Here is a 22,345-nt window from a genome sequence, read left to right on the forward strand (position 1 = left end):
TTTGTTTTTTCATAGAACCTCATCCACAGGTGGGCTGAGATTTCATGAAGGTTTTTAAACTTTAATAAAATTTTTTTTAAGAATTCATTTACAAATGAACTGCCACATGAGGGGACATGTCCGAATAATTTTAAAAATTATTTATTCACTTTGTCACAATGAAATTAAACTTCCTGAAGCAGCTCTGTGCCTCAGGGAGATTTCTGCACTCTTTCGCACGCAGGCCCCGACTCAGCCTCCTCCCCTCCCCCCCTCCTCCCCCTCCGCCCGCACAGGGAGTGCTCAGCGCTTCCGAATGCGTGTCATGCTGGGCGGGCCTTAATTGGCCCTCCCACGTAAAATAGCGGGGCCCAGCCGATCACCGACGCCAATCGGCTGCACGCCCGCCCGTGCCAGCTCCTTCTCCGTTCCCCTGACGAGGAGAAAATTCTCCCCCATGTTCCTCATGAACCTCCTCCCACCTTTCTCCATCTAACCCTATTAGCAAAATCTTCTGTTCCTTCTTTCTCATGCATTTATCTAGCTCCCCCTTAGATCCATCTGTGCAATTTGTCTCAAATACTCTTCAAGGTAGCAAGTTCCACATTCTAACTACCCTTTGCAGAACGACATTTCTCCTAAGTTCACTATTGGATTTATTAATGAATATTTTATATCTAAGGCTCCTAGTCTTGTTCCAGTGTATTTTGTTAATCAAAGGAATTTAAAGATTGAGAAATAGAGGAGGAGTGACTGAGAAGGAGGATGAATTAGAGTGGATGAATTTAATATCAAATCAGGCACAAAAAGAGAAATAAAGAGAGGGAAGGAAAGAAAGTGATAGAAAGAAAAAAAAGCATTGATATTTAGTCCAGGATTTTTCAGCCCCATCGTGGTGGGACCCGCCATGGGAGATTTGGCGACCCAGCCAAAAGTCCATTAATTTTCGGAGGGACTGGACAATCCTGTTGGTGGGCGGGGCTGGAAAATGTTTATATTTTATACTTTTAAAATCTCCATTAGCAATACACTACCTGTAGAAATGAGAATCATCATCTCAAATTGTTCACTTTCTGGACCAGAGAGGTTGATTGACAGTAATTAATAATTACTATGTTGTGAAAAGGGTATGTCAAGCCAGACTTAACTTTCTGGGCAATTAATGTTCAAACTCAGCAAGTTTGTAAAAGTAACAGGGAGGCGAAGGGTGAGATGCCACTGGTGTAAACCAACCAGTGGAATGGTGTCAATCAGCCAGCCAGTTTCTGGAGACTTACAGTTTATAGTGTACCTCTTTAGCCCTGGCACCCGCTTGCCGATTTTTCACATTGATAAAGCAGTGAGAGAATTTAATATGTTGTTAACCAAATCAAACCTTGAGGGAAATATTTGTTCTGGAGAGTAATTAGTGAGTGAACGATCGTACATTTTGCTGAAGTATTATTTCTGTGCTTGATATGTGGCATGAGATACTAATAACAATTGTATATTTTATACAGATAGCAATTGCATAAAGAGGTGTATTCAGAGTTTATCTACAATGGCAGACAGGTCATCGGTCTATGAAGCAGCCCAAGCAACAGTCAACGTGCTGTGCTTTGTGAAGGACTCTTATCACGTTTCTCCAGAGTTACTCGTTGATTTTGAAAGTGGTGATGGGTACCAGCTACTAACCAGGCTGCTCCTCGGGCAAGTATATCTAAATGGTCTCGGGTTGCTTTTTAAAAAGGGGCTCCCGTGAGGCACTTTTAAAAATCAAAGCTCTGCTTAGAGTGTTGTACACTTGAAAAAATTTTGCCTTCATTGAGTTTCTGAAAACTGGAAAGGTCCAATCACGTTATTAATGACTGACTGGATCGCAGCTACGGTGCCTTTTCCCTGAGAATTACAGCTTCGGGAGACCTACAGCCTTTGGGGCTTGGAGGGCAAATCAGGAAAGTGAGTGTCCCCAGGCTGTGGTTTTCTGTGCATTTGCAGGAATGAGCAGAAAATTGTTGGGCGGAGAGCCGGTGGGGGGAGGTGGTGGTGGTGGTGGTGGTGGTGGGAGGGAGGGGTGGGAGGGCAGCATGGTGAAATGTGGATGATGGAAGGGGAGTGGAATCTCCATTTCCCTGGTGGGTGCCAAAAGAGGCAAAATGGGAGATCTTCCCTCGAGCTTCTAACCTGGCGTAGTCCTGTGTAATATCATGACACGAAAGTAGAGAGGCTGCTGAACTGTGAAAGCTGAAACAGCGAAATAATTGTCAGCTCCAGAACTGTTAATATTATACTGGGAAGGGCAAAGTAAGGGCATTGATTCTGTACATGAAGGAATGCCAAGCAGTGCCCTTATGATCCTGCTCACCCAACTCCTTGAGTTTTCTGAGAGTGACATTTCAAATAGATGCGCAGTAGTACTTTTATTGTGTCTTTTACAGTTAAAGACCCGCAGGAATGAATGCTGTACAAGTTTGAGACACTAGGTAACCCATATGATTGGTGAAAGGAAAGTGCTTTTAAAAGAGGACAGGACAGCCAGAGTAGCTTCTTTCTGTGACCTAAGCTTTTATGATATTTCCAGTCTCAAAAAAAATCTGCCATTATAGAACTCTGCAGCACAGAGAAAGGCCATTCAGCTCATCACACCTGTGCCAATTCTTTGAAAGAACATATGAACATAAGAAATAGGAGCAGGAGTAGACCAAACAGCCCATCGAACCTGCTGCACCATTCAATACAATCATGGCTGACCTTGGGCTTGAACTCCATTTTCCCACCCGCTCCCCATATCCCTTAATTCCCGGAGAGACCAAAAATCCATCTATCCCAGTCTTAAATGTGTTCAATGATGGAGCAGCAGCAGCCCTGTGGGATAGAGAGTTCCAAAGGTTCACAAGCCTTTGAGTGAAGTAATTTCTCCTCACCTCAGCCAGAAATGATTGGCCCCTTATCCTGAGACGGTGTCCCCGTGTTTTAGATTCCCTGACCAATAAGACCACTTCTCAGCCTCCACCCTTCAGCATTTTGTAGGTTTCAACGAGGTAAAAGAGCTACCAAATGAGTCCCACTCCCCGAGCCTTTCTTTCCCCAATGTCCTACAAACTCCTCTTTCTCAGGTATTCACCCATTTCCCTTTTCAAGGCACTTTTACCAATTATCTTAAACCTCCATCCTCTGGTTACCGACCATCCCGTCAGCCAGCGGGAGCAGCTTTTCCATTGCTACTCGATCAAAATCCCTCATAATTTTGAACACCTCTATTAAGTTTCCCCTCATATACTCTGCTCTAGGGAGAACCATCTGTCGTCTCCGCACATAGCTGAAACCCCTCTTCCCTGGTACACTGTGGGTAAATTCCCTCTACACCCTCTGCAAGGCCTTGACCTCCTTACTAAAGTCCAACGTCCCAAATTGGATAGAGTCTACCTGAGCTCTGACCAGTGATTTACAAAGGTTTACCATACACTGCCTCCACTTGTAAAGCCAAAGATGCTTTTGTAACATCCTCCCAACGTCAAAAATTTCTGGATGTGAACTCCCAGGTCCCCCTGTTGCTGAACCCCCTTTTAAAACTGTACCATTTAATTTTAATTGATCTCAATTTTCTTTCCAAAGTGCATCATTTCCCACATCACAGCATCAAATGTCATCTGCCATGTGATTGCCTGTTTCACTGTATTGAACCAACTCACCATTTCACTGTGCTGTGCTTCCTGTCCTTATGGCCTTTATCAGTGACATTAACCATTGAAGTCCTTTCCACCTTTCTCCCCTGAGCTGTGGAGAGACGAGGGTGCCCAGACTCGTGTCCTATAAAATTGTGACGTTTTGCTAGAAGGTGGAGATTTTCATCCACCTGATGAACTGGATTGAAATTGAAGTCTCAGGCGAAAGAAGGATTGCGGAACCATGGGTGGGATTTTCCACACCTGCCCACCGCTGGCATCTTCTGGTCCAGCCGCAAGTCAATGGACTTCTGGCTGGTGGGGGGGCCACCTCGCCATCGATGGGGCAAGAATATCCCTGCCTATGTATCTGACCTCCGAGGAGCTCACCCCTCCCCATTCCCCCATCCGCCCATTAATGGTATAAATTAAGATTGTGTGTCTACAGATGGGGGCACTCGCCGAATAATGATTTGTGCATATATATATATTGACACTGGTGGGGTGGTTGCATGGCCTAATAGATAAGGCATCCAATTTCACTGTGAATTATGATGTTGTCAGAAGTTGTTCGAGTCTTGTTGCGATTGTTTGGCCAAGATGACCATTAACAGGTCCAGGCAGTGGGTGGTTGAGGGGGGTCATTCGACCCGAATGCCTTGCCTCTCTTCGGTGGCCATGTTCATGTCCCAACTGGCTTTGTGTACCTTAAAATGGACCAGTTCCAGTTATTCCCGAGTTTTACTGGTTTTTCCTTCTTGTTAAGGTTTTTAGTTGTGATACATGGTGAACTATCACTCTGGAACAGGTTGTGGGGGGATGGGGTTGGCAGTGGTGGGGCAGGTGAGGGTAGAGGGGGTTACACTTCATACACAGTTTTTCTTTTACTCATTCATGGGATGAGGGTTCCGCGGCCAGGCCAGCATTTATTACCCATCCCTTGATGCCCCCTAGTTTAGAGGGCATTTAAGAGAACCAGACTGATGTGGGTCTGGAGTCACACGTAGGCCAGACCAGGAAAGGACAGCAGATTTCCTTCCCTAAAGGGTATTGGACACAGTTAGTTAAAGAAAATAATCTTCACTCAGTTTTACATTTGTTCACCAATTCAGATTGTTTTGTTCATGCCCGGTTGTCCCTGGAGAGGGGGCGCATGTTGTCTGCTGGTACGCTTGAGGCCTTCGGTGACCGATGGGCACCACATGGGCTGGAGGGCATCATTTCCCACCCATCCCAAAATATTATTTTAATTTAAATAAGTTTCATTTCAAGTTTCGATTTTTGTTATAGTGCTTTTTTAAGGGCCGTTAACTTGTTAATTTGTGTATTAGTTAATTTATTTATTTGGTAGACTCAAAAGAGTTAATTGACACGGGTGATGGATAGTTGCATGGTTAGGAGTTATACAATACAATCTAAATTGGGGAATAAATGTAAAACTGAGCAAAGATTAACTTAGCCAATTGCTAAGAAGCATAACCCCCTCAACCCCCACCCACCCTACCTGTGTCCATTTGTTCCAGAGTGACAATTCTCCATGTCATACAGCTAAAAACCTTGCCCAGAAGGGAAAAAAAACAGTAAAACTTGCAAATGACTGGTCCGGGTCTATTTTAGGTTGTACATGACCAGTTTAGCTTCTAGGAACCGGGCTGAGACTGGCCACACTCATTTCACATGAGACTTTAACTGTGAGTGCACACTTTCGCCCTATCATACTGACTTGGATTTAAGCTGAAGGCTCTGACCTAAAAGGACACACACACCACCACCCAACATCCCTTCGTCCAATTGTTTTTTTCAACACACGCTACTTTCTCAGTTAATATTTGTGTTTTATTTTGAGTTAATCAATTCCTAGTTGAACCTTACTCTCTCATTAGGTACGATAAAGAACTGGAGAAAGAAGAAGCAAAAATCTTGGAAGAGCTAGTAGATTTTTTGAGTTCCCTCACAATCTATGGTCAGAAAGAATTGAAGGTCACACCCTGTATTGCAGGCTCTCAATTCCCAAATTTTAAGTTTCAACAGTCTTCAAAATCAGGTAAATAGCTCTGTCTGCACTCACTAGTTATAGTAAGAATTTTAAAATTATTTTTATGGGATATAGGTGTCACTGGCAAGGCCAGCATTGTTGGCTATTCCTAATTTCCCTTAAACTGAGGGGCTTGCTAGACCATTTCTGAGAGCTGTTAAGGGCCAACCACATTACTGTGGGTCTATAGTCACATATAGGCCAGACCAGGTAAGGATGGCAGATTTCCTTCCCTGAAGGGGCGTTAGTGAACCAGATGGGTTTTTACAACAATCAGTGATTACTGAGACTCAGATTCATTAATTGAATTTCCACCAGCTGCCATGGTGGGATTTGAAACCATATCCCCAGAGCATTAGTCTGAGCAACTGGAATATTAATCCAGTGACATTACCAGTACACCAGAGTCTCCCCAATTACTTGAAACTTTCATGATCCTGATATTTGACTTTTAACTCCGTGACTCTGCATGCACTGTATCAACTCGGTGCTCTCTGGAAGTTCAGTCGAGTGCTCTCTATAAGTCTTGACGCTCTGTGGAGACTCCAGCTTGGACTTCATTCTGTATGGAGTCCATTTTCCAATGTCATCCCATCGTTTACCAGGCTTATGGAACTCAAAGTCACAACTGGGGTAGGCCTTGAATTGACAACCTCTGGACTGCTAGGCTACCATACCCAATACATGAAGCTCTGCATGCCCTTGCAACTTTACCTGCAGATTCATGGGACAAGTTTGAACAAAAAAGCAGAAGTGTGATCCAAACGCAGAAGTTTAGGTGATTTCCAAAGCTGTTCAATGGACTTGAAGGACTTCATTCTGTACGGAAAAACACGTAGTCACTCAGAGCTACCATTGCATAATTATGCAATAGATGACTGACGGTAGGAGTGTATCTTTTTCCAAGTAGAAATTATAATAACTCATTCACCCCCTATTGAAAAGAGAGGTGGGGTGATGGGAGAGGAGGAGGAGAGTGCCCGATTAGCCCCCATGTATGACATTGAAAGAATGTGAGGGAGTCGAGTTTAATCCCTCCACCCAGTGGCAATGGGGGACAGGGAGGTTTAAAATATTTGCCTCCACACAGTGATTTATCGACACCTCACTCCTGCCTGCCACCATTTTGTATTTACCAATTATGAAATTGGCCAAGACTTAGCTGCAGGCAGGAAGGAACCCGTTGAACAGCTTTGGAAATCACCTAAACTTCTGCGTTTGGATCACACTTATGCTTTTCTGTTCAAACTTGTCCCATGAATCTGCAGGTAAAGTTGCAAGGGCATGCAGAGCTTCATGTATTGGGTATGGTAGCCTAGCAGTCCAGAGGTTGTCAATTCAAGGCCTACCCCAGTTGTGACTTTGAGTTCCATAAGCCTGGTAAACTATGGAATGACATTCGAAAATGGGCTGTTGTAAAGGTCAAACTGGCTCATGAGAACCTGCTGCCTAAATATGTGACACCAATCCCACACTATTAGTGCCTTGCCAATGTTGTCCACATTTCAGGAAGAGATATAAAAGTAAGTGGAAGTGTACTATCAAAATTCTGGGCCTGGACATGGTGTACCTCTACACTCATGTAAGCTTCTGTCTTTCCAATGTCTATGGTACTCATGGGACTATTTCATTCTTCCTGTTTGTCCAGTTTTGAATCTACCATGACCTTCCTAATGTTAAGTGACCCTCTCACAATGACCTTAGTGCCTCTTTTTAATTCCTTACTAGGATGGGCCCATCCCTAATTGCTCTTTAACTGAGAGGGCAGTTAAGAGACACCTTTGGGCTGGAAATCACATATAGGTCAGACCGGGTAAGGATGGTAGATTTCCTTCCCTAAAGGGTATTAGTGAATCAGATGAGGTTTTTATAGTCTCATGGTCACCATTAGTAGCTTTCAATTCCAGATTTATTACTTAGTCAAATTTAACTTCCACTAGCTGCCGCAGTGGGATTTGAATCCATGTTCCTAGAATCTGGGCCTCAGGATTACTAATTCAGTGAGATTACCACCATGCTAATGTCGCTTGTCTCATTTCAGCACTTTTGAATGCCATTTCTTGAAATCTTTTATTCAGTATGGAATGGCCAAGTAATTTGAAGCTGACTGATTTTACTTGGATAGTTGATTTTTTAGGGTGGTAATGTTGCTCATTTCTCCACCAGTGAATGTGTGGCATAATTAGTGATTAAGTAAATCAACTGCTTTATGCTCATCCTTAGTTTGACCATGGAGGCATGTTTTATGGTCCCCAATTCCTTCCCTGACTGCTCAATTTGTGTTCGTACCAAAAAACATTCTTGCTGTTGACCTTGCATCAATGGCTATACTTTCCTTCCTTTGCCTATTTGACAAGCCTTTCAATGCATTTCTGCATCTACATATCTCTGTTCTGATCTAGCACCGTGTCCTCCTCGCTGGCAGGATTCATAGAGATTGTTTTCTTTCCGTTTTGTTTCCTAGTATCATAGCTACATCCTTTGGCGCAGTTTCAACAGCCTTGGGACATTTTCTCATCTTCTGAATTTCCTGACCAAATTTTCTCCATTGCCCATCCCTGCTGAAGGTGCTAACCCCCTCAGCAGCTGAGGCATTGGATCCCTCATTGGGTACAGTTCCATGTGTGTTGCTTTCCCTCTGGTAGCTCACTCAAGTAACCTTTAATCATATGTGATCTATGGCATTGAGTCTCAGCAGATGATCTGACTATGGAGGTCATGGTTGAGTCTGATCCTGCCTTCTTCCTGTGCCCACAGAAGTGCCATTCCATTGGGGGTCCCTGGGGAGTGGTCAGGAGCTGGAACCCCGGTCAATTGACTCTTCCCTAATGTAGGGATGCAGCACTCAATCACAATACTGCTGCTGTTGTCCCCGTGACATCTGCTGCCTCAGGCCAGAGCAGGAATTGAACCTGGGACTTTCTGGGAGTGCGTAGCTCAGAGGTAAAGACTAACGGAACTGCAGGAACAGCCAAAAACCTTTACTGAGGAGTAGCTAGAGCAGTATCTCAGGAAGCTGCCCATACTGACTAGTTAGCGTCTGCATTGGAAAATGTGCATTTTGCTATGGTTTAGTAACAAGAAGGAAAGTCTTCTGGCCTTTACATTGCACAGACCATCATATTTTTACTAGCTTCTGGACAACCTGTGGTCTAACAACCTCTTCCATCCCCTCCCTTTGTCCTTCACCCATCAAATGTGCTGCCAGGAGCTCATTTTAGTTGTTGGCCTGTTTCCATACTAAGTATGTCAGTTCCGTCATGCTTTTCATCTTGCAATGATAAATATCAGAAAATTCTGCTGTGGAAACAGGAATACCTCAGACTCCCTTGCATCGGGAATAAGGATTCGGAATACATCGGGGTGGTTGACTGAAGTAATAAGGCATGACAGGAGAGCTTGACATTAACTTCTGTGAACACGCAATGTTCTTACTGTGATTTATTTGTGTTCAGTTTTATGGTGAGAATAGAATACATTGATAGAGGAACCTGAGATAGTTCTGTATTTCTATAGCACTTTGGAGTAGGTTGTACACTTTCTTTTACTTGTAGATTTTCTTACATTTCTGCAGTACGTTAATTGTCTAAACAACTATTGGTTTTGTGTATCTCATTTTGCTGCGAATTACTAACATGTTGTTTTGTTTCATTGTCAAGATGCAACCGTGAAAAACCTCCAGGCTTTCAAAGTCTTGCAATTAGTCTTTTTAAAAGCTAATTGTTCCTGCGTCTCATCAGTTATCCTGAGCGACATCAAAAAGATCTGGAGCTGGGACAAAGCCAACTTCTTTCTGTTGGAATGGACACAACAGGCACTCTTTCAGTTCACTGAGGTGATATACCTCAAGCCGCAGTCTGTGCAGATTCAGTATTTTCAGATGCTGCGGTATGTTGTTATTGACTTGTCTTACATTCCCCATGAAGTCTTTTCGAGGGTACAGGCCATTATCCGGGAGAACCTTTCTCCATCCTGTGCCCTGCTGGCGCTCGAGTGTGTGCTGGACATTGCCAAATATGACCCATTGCTCACTGTCGTGTTCAGAGAAACCAGGCTCCTTGAGATGCTCCTGACACAGCTTCAAAGATCTGCAAAAATGCTAAGGAAAGCAGGTAACAAGTGTTGCAACTTTCTCTGACTTTCAGATCTCACTGTTCAGAGATGGCAGTTAGAAAATCGATTTGCCTGGGTGTACTTGCAATAAAGTAATATCGAGCAGGAGGAAGTGTGCATTTCCATATGGTTTTTCATCTTATTAATTTTAAAAATAAAACTAGGAGAGAGTGGAGCCTGAGTTCAGTTTTCAACATTAAATTCTCCCCTTGATTTGTTTTGATTTATTAATTGGGTTGTGTTAAAAGGATTGGGTTATTTTGACCCACTGTGGTCACAGGTGTTTTGCTGATCCAAGCATTGCAAAGCCAACTTGGTGAATATGGCCTCACTGGTTGTGAGTAAGTACTGGAGAATGAGGACTATACTATTATAACTCCATCTCTGTCATGCACTCCCATCTAACAAGGCTCTGTTACAGGGTTTCAGTCTTGCTGATCTTACCCTTACAACCTCTGTCAGGGAAATCACCACATTTATTGAGTGGGATTGCCACTCCTGGATCGTCCAAGAATTGGAGATTAATCTCTGGGCACAACTGTAAACAACGAGGGAGAAAAATATTAGGGGTGCAATCAAAATAAAACCTTTATCTTACATTTTCTTTTGAATGCTTTCACTTCTCTGTTATCAAAATATCCACAATGGGGAAAATGTTTTGAAATCCAATTGGCTTTTCCAATGGGAAGACAGTGTTGGGTAACCAATGGTAGATGTGTGAGGGCTGGGCAGGAGGTCAGATGATGACAGCAGGAATGCATGCACCCAAATTGGCCATCCTATTAATGGGATTAACTGGCATCGTATTGGGTTTCTTAATTTTCTTAAGCATTTGTGTTTGTGTTCGATCATTTCTTTCCTGCAGGAAACAGCTTATCTTCCAGTGAGCAGCAGCACCAGAGGGAAACCTCGTGTTTGATGTTACAAGTTGTGGCAGTCATGCTTCAAGGGTCTGTGAAAAACATTGGTGAGTTCCAAAGAGTTGATGTGACCTTCATTCTTCTCAGTGGTCCTTAGCGGAATGCCAGTGCTTTCTGTAGAACATTCTCTACTGATTCTAATAGCCAGAGCTCCTCTGGCCACTTTGCAATTTTGGCTTAACACTTCCATTTCATGTTCTGCTATCACTTATATTAGTTATAGGGTCATTACAACATGAAGGAGGCCATTCGGTCATTGAGTTTATTGAAAACCAATTCAAGTCTGGTTAATCCATCGCCCCTGTGCTTGCCAGTCTACATTAACTCCTGCTCGGCCAACACCTCAGACTTAAAATTCTCATACTTGGTTTGTAATTCCTCCATAGTATTGTCCCTCCCTATCTCTGTAACCTCCTCCAGTTCTACAGCAGGTTCTGCGCTTCTCCAATTCTGACCATTCCCAATTTTAATGGCTCCGTCTTTGGTGGTTGTACCATTAGCTGCCTAGGCTCTCAGCTCCGGAATAACCTCCCTAAACCGTTCTGTCTCTCTACCTCTCTCTACCTCTCCTCTCTCTGACCTCTTGCCTATCTCAACCTCCTTATGTAGCTTGATGTTGAATTTTGTTTGATAATCTCTTCTATGAAGCATCTTGAGGTGCTTTACTACATTAAAGGTGCCTTATAAATGCGAGTTTAGCCCCACATTCCATCTTTTCCCCCATAACCCAGCAAATTAATCCTCTCCACATACATGCCTGATTGTCTTTTGACAATTCATGGAAATATAGGAGCAGGAAAAGGCCATTCAGCTCATTGAGCCTGCTTCACCATTCAATACAATCATGGCCGATCATCAACTTCAATGCCTTCTTCCCACACTTTCCCCATATCCCTTTATGTCACTGGTATTTAGAAATCTGTGAATCTCTGTTTTAACCACACTCAATGACTGCACTTACAGAACCTTCTTGGATAGAGAATTCCAATAATGCACAAACTTCTGAGTAAGACCATAAGACGTAGGAACAGAAGTAGGCCATTCGACCCATAAAGTCTGCTCCACCATTCAATGAGATCATGGCTGATCTGATAATCCTCAACTCCACTTTCCTGTCTTTTCCCCATAACCCTTGATTCCCTTACTGATTAAAAATCTGTCTATCTCAGCCTTGAATATACTTAACGACCCAGCCTCTACAGCCCTCTGCAGTAAAGAATTCCACAGATTCACTACCTTCTGAGAGAAGAAATTCCTCCACATCTTGGTGCTAAGTGGCTTCCTCCCTATTTTGAAATTGTGTCCCCTGGTTCTAGACTCCCCAACATCTTACCTGCATCAACTCTGTCTATCCCAATAAGTATTTTGTAGGTTTCAATGAGATCACGTCTCCTTCTTCAAAACCCTAGAGAATACAGGCCCAGTTTCCCCAATCTCTCTTCATAGGACAGTCCCACCATCCCGGGAACAAGTCTGGCGAACCTTCGTTGCACTCCCTCTATGGCAATAATATCCTTCCTAAGGTAAGGGGACCAAAACTGCACACACTACTCCAGGTGTGACCTAACCAAGGTTCTATACAATTGAAGCAAGGCTTCACTACTACTGTACTCAAATCCTCTTGTGATAAAGGCTAACATTCCATTAGCTTTCCTAACTGCCTGCTGGACCTGCATGTTAGCTTTCAGTGACTTGTGGAGAAGGACACCCAGGTCCCTTTGTAGATCTACACTTTCTAATCTCTTGCCCTTTAGGAAATACTTTGAACATCTGTTCCTTCTACCAAAGTGGATAACCTCACATTTTTCCACATTATATTCCATCTGCCATGTTCTTGCCCACTCACTAAGTCTGTCCAAATCCTCTTGAAGCTGCTTTGCATCTTCCTCACAATACACATTCTCGCCTAGCTTTGTATCATCCACAAGCTTGGAAATATTACATTTGGTCTCTGCACCCACATCATTGATATAGATTGTGAACAGTTGGGGGCCAAGCACTAATTCTTGTGATACCTCACTAGTCACAGCCTGCCAATGCAAGAATAACCTGTTTATTCCTACTCTCTGTTTTTGGCCTGTTAGCCAATCCTTAATCCATGCCAGTATATTACTTCCTATTCCATGTGCTTTAATTTTGCTAACCAAACTCCTTCTGAAGCCTTCTGAAAATCCAAGTGCACTATGTCCACCGACTCCCCCTTACCAATTCTGTTAGCAACATCCTCAAAAAAAACTCCAACAGATTTGTTAAACATGATTTCCCATTCACAAATCCATGCTAACTGTGCCCAATCAGATCATTATTATCCAAAGTGTCCATTTATCACATCCTTTATAACAGATTCTAGCATTTTACCTACTACTGATGTAAGGCTAACAGGTCTGTGGTTCCCTGTTTTCTCTCTCCCTCCCTTCTTAAATAGTGGGGTGACATTTGCTACCTTCCAATCTTCAGGAACCATTCCAGAGTCTATAGAATTTTGGAAGGTGATCACTAATGCATCCACTATCTCCATACCAACCTCCTTCAACACTGACCGACCATTCCTCTTTCCATTTAGTAATTCTTCGGGAATATGGGATGACTCCCTACGTCAAGATTTTCCTCGACGACAAATTCTATCGAAGCCATGCACTGACCATCTTGGAGCAGTTGTTCATTGTGAATGCGGAGGAGTACATGCGTGTGGTAATCGGAGTGCTGTGCTCAGCAACTCAGGGAGAATTAACCCTGAAACTCGACCTTCTGCAGGTATCTCCTCACTAGGCTAACTGCCTTCTTGACTTGGGTGAGGATGGACAGAAGTAGAAAATGCTTATTTGTTTCTCTCTGCTTCAGGGAGATTCACAACACGCTGAATTTCTCCAGTGATAATTTAAAGCTGCAATTCTATTTAACATCACAGTGCAAGCTGAATTTTAGTGTCAACCCTTCACGTATTTAGGCTTAGAATTATTAATTTTTTTAATGTGAGTCCACAGATAATCCAGTTAAAGGAAAGTGAAACACGTAATGTAGGATTCTTTGGGTTTTGTCCCATCGCTGCGGTATATCTAGCATCCTCACACAAGGGGAGAAAATGTATCCGTAGTCTTAGGATGGAATTTAATGTCCTTCCTTGAGGTGAGTTTGGAGGTGGTGGGATGGGGGCAGGGGGGAGGGGGGTAATTTAATCAGGTGGGAGGGTGCTGGGTGGAACCTTGCTGTCTTCCCACTCAGCCCTGATCAAGTTTGGTGCAGAAAGTGATTGGTCTTCCTGCCCTGATTCCAGTTGAGGCCCTTAAGTGAGCAATTAATCCCTGCTTGAGGGCAGCATCCTGTTTCTGCTGGTATTCGACCAGCAGCAGGCAGGACAGCTGCCACACAGGAAGCCCAAAAGGCAAATCCCAGTTGGGTTTGCTTGCAGGCTCATGGGGTCGGTGGCAGGAGGGTGATGGGTGTATCCTCGTTGTCAGGCAATCATTGCCTGGTCAAGGGACTTGGCATCAAGGGAGGCCACTGAGGGCTGCCCTCTTCCCTCCAACTCCCCCACCCCCAAACCACCCTCATTAACCTGTGGGCCTGACTCCCTCGCTGATGCTGGGCCTCTGGTTGACATCGTGCCCGGTGGCACTGCCTCTGATTGGTCAGCGGCTCTCAGGGGTGGGGGTGGAGGGGGTTACGTGGGTGGCGGGTGCCGGATTTCCACCCCCAGGAAGGCTGGCCACTGGCCACTGGCCACTGTCTGATCAGCCCTTATGGGTTTTACTCACAAGGCGGCGATGTGGGCTCTCAAACCCTGGCAGTGCCCCTGTTGCCTTGATTGAACTCCGTCTCCAATGTGGGAAAGCCACAGGATCAATTGGAAGGCTGATCCTGCATCCTGCCCAACGTTACTTGTTGGCTTAAGTGGTGATTAAAACCAAGCCCCGTGCGAAAGAACAACGCACCCGCTCCCATCAGCTTGACTGGCGGGTTTGACTAAAAATTGCTCAACTTTGGGCAGGGTGTAAAATGAACATTCCACCTGATCCTGAGTGTCTCCCACCTGGAATGATGTTAAAGTTGACCCAAGATATTATTACCACTGCGCAGAGCTGTTGATTACAGTTATCTCCCATTTAAATTGCGTTCTAATAATGTTTTTGTTTTAGCACGATTTGTAGATTGGGCAATTTCCTAAACAGCACTGCCTCTATTTTTGCTTTAGTGTGGTTACCGATAATGCTCAGTCCTCAGTCCCCAGCCTTCCCACTCACCCCCTCCCTGCTCGCCGATCCTGCTGCTTGCTGCCTGCAGCTCAGTGGCCCTCCCTGACCCTCCCAATCATCGCTTCCCTCCCAATTTCAACCTCGCCCTGATGCTCCTGCATGCCGCCTCTCCATTCACCAACCTTCCCCCCCCCCTCCACGACCCCAACCCCCAGGCTCATCAGCTCTCCTCAACCCTCCTGCTTGCCACTTCCCTCCCTGACCCTCCTGCTCGCTGCCTCCACCTGACCCCCAGGTTCACCGGCCCTCCCCGGCCCTCCTGTTTAACCAACCCTCCCGTTTGTCACTCGCCTCCCCAATCCTCTTGTTCGCTGCCTCCCTCCGCCCCTCCCCCTTGCCACCCCTCCCATTTGCCACTCCCTGCCACCTGCCCTGCTTCGTTCCCCCCTATTGCTCCCTCACTTGTTCCCTCCCTTTGGCCTCCCCTCTCCCAAGTCCCCACTCACAGCAGGAGGGTCAACGAGCAGGAGGGTTGGGGATGGAACTGGGGAGCATGAGAGGTGGTGAGTGGGAAGTGATGAGGAGGAGATTAATAGAAAGAGTTATAAAGTTATTAAGAGCTAATAGGAGCCTTGGATTCAAGGCAGCCAACAGTTTTTTTTCCTGTAAAAATTACAGGCAAGGAACATTACCCAGCCTTATTGCCTTCTTTCTTATGGGAAAGTGATTTTTGCTTAGCATGTTTTTTTTGGCATGCTGATTTTTAGAAACATGGTAGGAATGCTAAAAAAGATACTGAAGCAGTCCATGTCCAAAATCCAGCAAGGCCTGGACAATAGCTAGGCTTGGGCTGACAAGTGGCAAGTAACCTTCTCGCCACACAAGTTCCAGGCAATGTCAGTCTCCAACAGGAGAGAACCTAACCATCGCCCCTTAACATTCAATGGCATTGCCATCTCCAAATCCCCCATGGTAAGAATCACAACAGTAAAGACTTCCAAAGCACTTCATTGGTTGTAAAGTGTTATGGGACATCAACAACAACTTATATTTATATATTGCCTTTAATGTAACGTAACATCCCAAGACGCTTCACTGGAGCGTTATAAAACAGAATACGACACAGAGTCACAAAAGCTTGCACAAAGAGGGAGGTTTAAGTTTCAACAAGTGTCTTAAAGGAGGAAAGTGAGGCTGAGAGGTGTGGGGAGGGAATTTCAGAGTTTGGAGTCTAGGCAACTGAAGGTACGGCCAGCAATGGTGAAGCAATTATAATGGAAGTGCCCAGGAGGCCAGAATCAGAGGAGTGTAGGTATCCCAGAGGAGGTTACAGAAATAGGGAGGGGCAAGGCGTGGAGGGATTTGAAAACAAGGATGAGAATTTTAAAATCAAGACTTTGCTTGTCTGGGAGCCAAAGTAGGTCAGCGAGCACAGGGTTGATAGAGGAATGGAACCTGTTGTGAGTTAAGATGCGAGCAGCAGAGCTTTGGATGACCCCCAGTTTATGGAAGGTAGATTGTGGGGGACCAGCCAGGAGTGCGTTGGAATAGTCAAGTCTAGAGGTACCTAAGGCATGAGGGAGGGCTTCAGCAGTAGATGAGCTAAGATGGGCAAGGTTGAGTGAAGTTACAGAGGTGAAAATAGACAGATCCTGAGATCGTGAAAGATGCTATATAAATGCAAATCTTTCTTTATCTAATCATAAATTTATTTTAAAGAATATTGCAATGAAAAACTTGTCATAAATTGATGCTGTTTGCAGCCTACAGAAAAGTTTGTATTTTCAGTGCAAGTAAATAAACAGCATAATTCTATACATATAAAATATGTATTTATATGATTAAGCTGATTTATTAGCCTAAATCTACTGAGTGCATCTAATTTTGACAAATTGTGAAGCAGTCACAATATATAATAAGCGACTGAATTTATTATCTCTCCCCCTCAGGATCCTTATTGTGTTACACACAAACTCAGATTGATTTGCTAATATATATTTAGCTACTAACCCAAAATAAATATCATTATACCTCCACACTCCGAGGTTGACACAGTGAAAATTGTGTGCTGTATCAAATTACAGAATGGGAGGTAAATTTGCTTATGTGTAACTTAGTTTGCATTTTACATATTGAGGCTAGAGGAATATTAAGTCACCAAGGATTAAAGTGTAACCATATTAAAGGCTGTATCAATAAGGTTATCTATGGCCTTTACTGAAAGGTGTCAAAACCATTTTCTTTATTTCTATTTGGTGTTATTAAATTTATCTTTTCTTCTTAACCTGTAGCTCTTGTAATTATTTGAATGACGATAATGTACTTTGGACATTGTTTACTGCTACATTTTCTGATCCCATCTCCAGAGGTCTTCTTTTAACTTTGATTCCAGTATCAAGTGTCCATAGTCTGACTCTTAGTGTTTGCACTCTTGAAACCATTTTTTGTTGACTGGCAACTTGTATCCTCAGATAAACTGTGACTCACGAGTTCGCTGCAAGCGGACTGAAATTAGATACAACAGCTTTAAAAGTTCCCAGAATCTAAATTAAAAGGACAACATAAAAGTAGATTTTATTTGCAGTGGATGTTGCTCTGTGATCAGTGAAAGGGTGTTTCAACCTCTCAGTCAACTGATTCAGTTTTCTCTCGTACCGCATGTCCCATTTCTCCCAAACGTACAAGGGGTGTGCTGTGAAAGATGTTTCTTATAATAGCAAATGAACCAAACCCATTTGTGGGTTTCTTTGTAGCCCTGAATCATTTGCTGTGCTGAAACATTGCTTATTTTAAAATGTTAACCTTGCCCTAGAGCTGTGTCACCCATATGACACTGCAGCACCAGCGATCTTGAGTCACATGTTTGTAGGTTCAAACCTCATTTTGGTGATTTGAGAGCAAAATCTAGGTTCACACTCCAACACAGCATTGAAGATGTTAGGATCAGGTGAGGAGGGATAGACCAGGTTGCCTCTTTTTCCACTCCCTCTTTGGTTATAGCACAAGTTTTGAATTGAAAAAAGAATACTGTGCTGCCAATTCACTTGGCTGTGTGCAGTTTGTAAAAATTAAGCCAGGCAGGCATTCTTGAGTTAAACACATCAGTGGTTAGGTTTATTGCACTAAAACCCACCCATGTAAAAACATTAAAAATGTAAAAAATGTATAAATACATCCTTCTTCCCACGAACACACAAGTACACATTCGAACCCCAAGCATGCAAAAAGGCATACAACTTTATAGAGTATCAAATGTTAAACTTGGCCAAGTAAGATGCAGATAAAAAGATTCACTGAGTATGTCCAGACTCTGGCTCTTCGCTGAAGCAGTTGCTTCTCAGTTGTGGTTGGTAGATTCCCTATTCTCCCGGAATCATTGTTGTAGGAAAGCCGTTGATGTTTTAGTCAAGACTCTGTTTGCTGGATGGATGTAGACAATTATCTCAGCCAATCAGGGTGCAGGCTTAGATTAAATATTGTAGAGAGGGAGAGGGAGACTTCTCTTCCCTGGTGGTCACCTGTGTGCTCTCTGCTTAGATCCCAATTCCAGCACCCACACAAAAGGTTCTATCACATGACCTCTCTCCATGTTGGTTGTATGTTCGAAAGGATATGGAGGACTAGCGCATGCCTCACCTAGCATCTCTTTAGCCATTGTTCCATAGCCGAGGTGATTAACATTTTTCATGTCCCAGCTATTAACTCCTGAAGGATCCATCCTCCATTTTGGTGAGATGGGAAGGCGCTGTTCACGCCTCCAGAGGTGACAATGACTCTGTTGGTGCCTCCACAGACTTTGTGCCTCCAAGGAATGGAATGTAACTTCACAGGTACAAATTAGCAGCTGCTTCAAGTCATGTCCTTTGTTTAGCAAAAGTATCTTTTTCATAAAAAGGCTGTATGTAACAGCTGATGAAATTACAAATTAATATTGCATATAGCGTGCCTTCGTAACAATGGGACCCTAAACAAAAGCCCCAACTTCCCTCTCCAATGGGTGTAGAATATCCCAAAGCACCAGCTCAAAAAAGAACAGTGAAGTTTTCACTGGTGCCTCGGCCAATTAGTTACCTTTCAACTAAAAAAACACTACAATAAATTATCTGGCCATTATCACATTACCGTTTGTGGGTGCTTGCTGTGCACAAGTTGGCTGCTGCATTTCCTGCATTGCAGCAATGACTAAACTTCAAAAGTACCTCACCGGCTGGACAGCAGCTTGAAAGGTGCTATATAAATGCAAGTGATTCTTTGTTCTTTCTCTTTCTTCTTCGTCCTTTCTTAACTCAGTTCTATTTGCAGTTGGATCAATTATGAACTGGTTTGTCCTGTTTAAATTTCCTGTACCTGGAAGTTTGAATTGGACTTTCCCTAGCCCTCTTTACTGGTGGATAAATCAAACACTAAGATCTATTCGAATCCTTAGATTGAGGTGTAAGCCGATTGATGGGAACATTCATTAGAGAGATTAGGGAGCTGGGATAGTTCCTAAGGCCATGGGGAGATTTAATAGAGATGTTCCAAATGATCAGGGATTTGGTTACAGTGAATAAGGAAAAAAAGTGTTTCTGCTTTGAGAGGATCAGTAACCAGAGGGCACTGATTTAAGATAATTAGCTAAGGAACCAGTCAGCAAGTTAGAAAAAATATTTTTACACATGAGTGGTTATGATCTGGAACGCGCTGCCTGAAAGGGTGGTGGAAGCAGATTCAAGAGTGACTTTCAAAAGGGACTTACAGAGGAAGATGGGGTATGAGGAGGGGAATGAGGCAATTTGGATAGTAGCTCTTTCAATGAGCCAACACAGGCTTGAAGGCCCAAATGGCCTCCTTCTCTATTGTAAGATTCTCTGATCAATTTAAACTTCATTTCTGATACAAGAGGCTACATTGTTGGCAGCTCATTGATCCATAAAGGTCTTGAATACTCCTGAATGAGATTATTATTTTTTTCACTCCGCGTTGTTTGCCAGTGATGATGTTTTAGCTTCATTGCTCTTCTCTGACGGAGTTAAGCATTACAATTGCTGCTGTATAATGCAATGTGCAGTTAAGTTCTCTAACCTGTGTATCTCTCTTTACACTGCAGTCCCTTTTAAATGTACTGGGAATGCCAAAAGCGCGCACTGCATTCATGACTGCCGGAGGATTCAATGCTTTGCAGTCGGTGTTGGCTGACATGGAAGGAGCATTATGTGACCCACCTTCAGGTAATTGGGCCACTGTGGATCAGAAGGAAATATGGGACCTCATCCAGTCGACACTCTGCACTCTTACCGTTGCCATGCATTCTGACCCTGTCAACAGTTACTTCTTCAGAACTCAGGGACAGTTTGACAAAATGACAGAAGACTTCAGGCTTCTGGGTTGCTTCAGCTGCAAAGGAGAAAGATTAAAATATTCATTGGATATTGGCACCAGCAGAAAGTTTGAGGAGTTTCTGACTTTAGTTCACAATTCAAAGGAGGACATTCTGCCATCTTTGAGGAAATGTGTTAAACTCTTTGATTTTATGGACCAGATGGCCAAAGACACGTTGTCTTCTCCCCGCTCTACTCAGCAGACCAGGAAAGACCCTCCTCCACATCACAGTGAATCGCGCAACGAAAGTGATGTGCCGGAGGTGACTGGGAGTCCTCATGATGCCTCCAGCAGCCCTGATGAACCTTCAGAGCAGCTACTTAATGCTGAGCCTGAAGACAGGTAGGCTACTGAAGACCCGTAAGCCATGTTTAGGCCACAGGAGACAGGTAGGGGCCTGAAGATTGCTAAAACCTCTTAAAAATCATTAACAAGAGCAACAGTTATCAAAGCTACAGTATTCAGAGTAGAACATTTCGGTCTACAGTAAATCTCTCTGCACATTAATTTAATTCCTTCTAGTAATGCTGCATAGTTTAAGTCCAGGTATTCTAATTAATGAAATTACCAAACTGCAAGTTATGTGATGTATGGATCTGGTGGATGATTCCGCTTTAATCCTTGATCAGTAACTTCTTCATTCATTCGCCCTCTTTCTTGGAAGTTCCTTCTTCTTACATGGAATGGTGAAGGGGATATCTGGAACCAGCTAGTGCTCAGGACATTAATAACCATTCTGTGTGAGAAAGTTCTTTCGATTTGGTGGTTTATGAGTCTGATTTTTCAAAAGGCATTTCTAATTAGGCCAGACCGGAGTGATCTCATTTGAGATTGATGCTCCAGCACTTTTCAATCACACCCCTGTTCTTTTGTAATAAATTCTGAGCTTCATAAAATGAAATAATACCACTTCATAAAGTCTCCCTTGCTGAGGAATATATCTGTATTAAGGCTACAGAAAGCACTGACTCCATTTCTTAATTTAATAAGACTCCAGTACATCCTTGTAAGAAATTGTCAAGACTCATCTCTGAAGATTTATTCTTAGCGATGAGAGGCAAGCTAGGCTGAAACGCTGATTCAATTTGAAATCAGCGGCTTGGATGATATTTAGAAGACCACAATCACCTGACTTTGACTCTCAAACTGGATATTTCTGACCGTTGTCAGAAACTTTCTGTCTCCTAAACAAAGGATTCAGCAAGGCTGATGTCTCAAGCTGCATGTTATACCCCCAAAGAGTGAGACTCTTGTAAGGAGATCATTTATTGGGTTACAAATCCTGATGTCGGAATGATTGCAAAAGGCTTGATTGCACCAAAGCTGAACTGTTCAATTGTGGAATATGATGCTTAGGTTGGCTGTACCTGGGCTGGTTGCCAGTCAATTGAACAGGTTTGAAAAGTTTGGACAATCAATGCATTCGCAGTGTTCAAAAGAGAGGCGTGCAGTTATACTGCTGCTTTCACACTGATGTGGAAGTGCCAGCACCGTTTAGGAGGCATCCAAATACAGTAAAGACCTGATCTACCAGGTCTCTCCAGCTTTAATTTCTGACCCATAACCTGCTTCACCTTTGCCAGTGTCCTGGCCACTGCTAACCCCCTCAACCAACAGCACGAAAACAGGCTTTCTGGACATTATTACCTTGTTGTTTATGGGGCCTTAGCAGTGAGCATATTGGCTACAGTGGTTCCTACATTACAACAGTGACCAAACTTCAAAATTACTTCATTGTAAATAAAGGCCATGGTGAAAGGCAGTACATGAATGCAAGTGTCCCCTTATTTGATACAGGGAGGCAGTGGTGTATTGTCACTGGACTATCAATCCAGAGACCCAGGGTAATGGGGACCTGGGTTTGAATCCTGCCATGGCAGATGGTGGAATTTGAATTCAATAAAAATCTGGAATTAAAAGTCGTCTAATGACGACCATGAAACAATGGTTGTGAAAACCCATCTGGTTCACTAATGTCCTTTAGAGAAGGAAGTCTGTTGTCCTTATCCAGTCTGGCCTACATGTAACCCCAGACCCACAGCAGTGTGGTTGACTCTTAAATGCCCTCTGAACAAGGGCAGTTAGGGATGGGTAATAAAT

At 43.6% G+C, this 22,345-nt stretch overlaps 1 protein-coding gene across 1 annotated transcript in view; it reads left to right on the top strand.

The window, feature by feature from the left end:
* wdfy4 (WDFY family member 4) overlaps positions 1-22,345 on the top strand; it is a 242,631-nt gene that overhangs the window by 21,800 nt on the left and 198,486 nt on the right. The window contains exons 7-12 of the mRNA XM_041176115.1: positions 1,479-1,668; positions 5,507-5,667; positions 9,318-9,770; positions 10,637-10,738; positions 13,255-13,445; positions 19,974-20,587. Coding sequence (XP_041032049.1) covers positions 1,479-1,668; positions 5,507-5,667; positions 9,318-9,770; positions 10,637-10,738; positions 13,255-13,445; positions 19,974-20,587 — 1,711 coding nt within the window. The remainder of the gene's footprint in view (positions 1-1,478; positions 1,669-5,506; positions 5,668-9,317; positions 9,771-10,636; positions 10,739-13,254; positions 13,446-19,973; positions 20,588-22,345) is intronic.

This window comes from Carcharodon carcharias, chromosome 28 (genome assembly GCF_017639515.1).
Source record: "Carcharodon carcharias isolate sCarCar2 chromosome 28, sCarCar2.pri, whole genome shotgun sequence".
Classification (NCBI taxonomy): Eukaryota; Metazoa; Chordata; class Chondrichthyes; order Lamniformes; family Lamnidae; genus Carcharodon; species Carcharodon carcharias.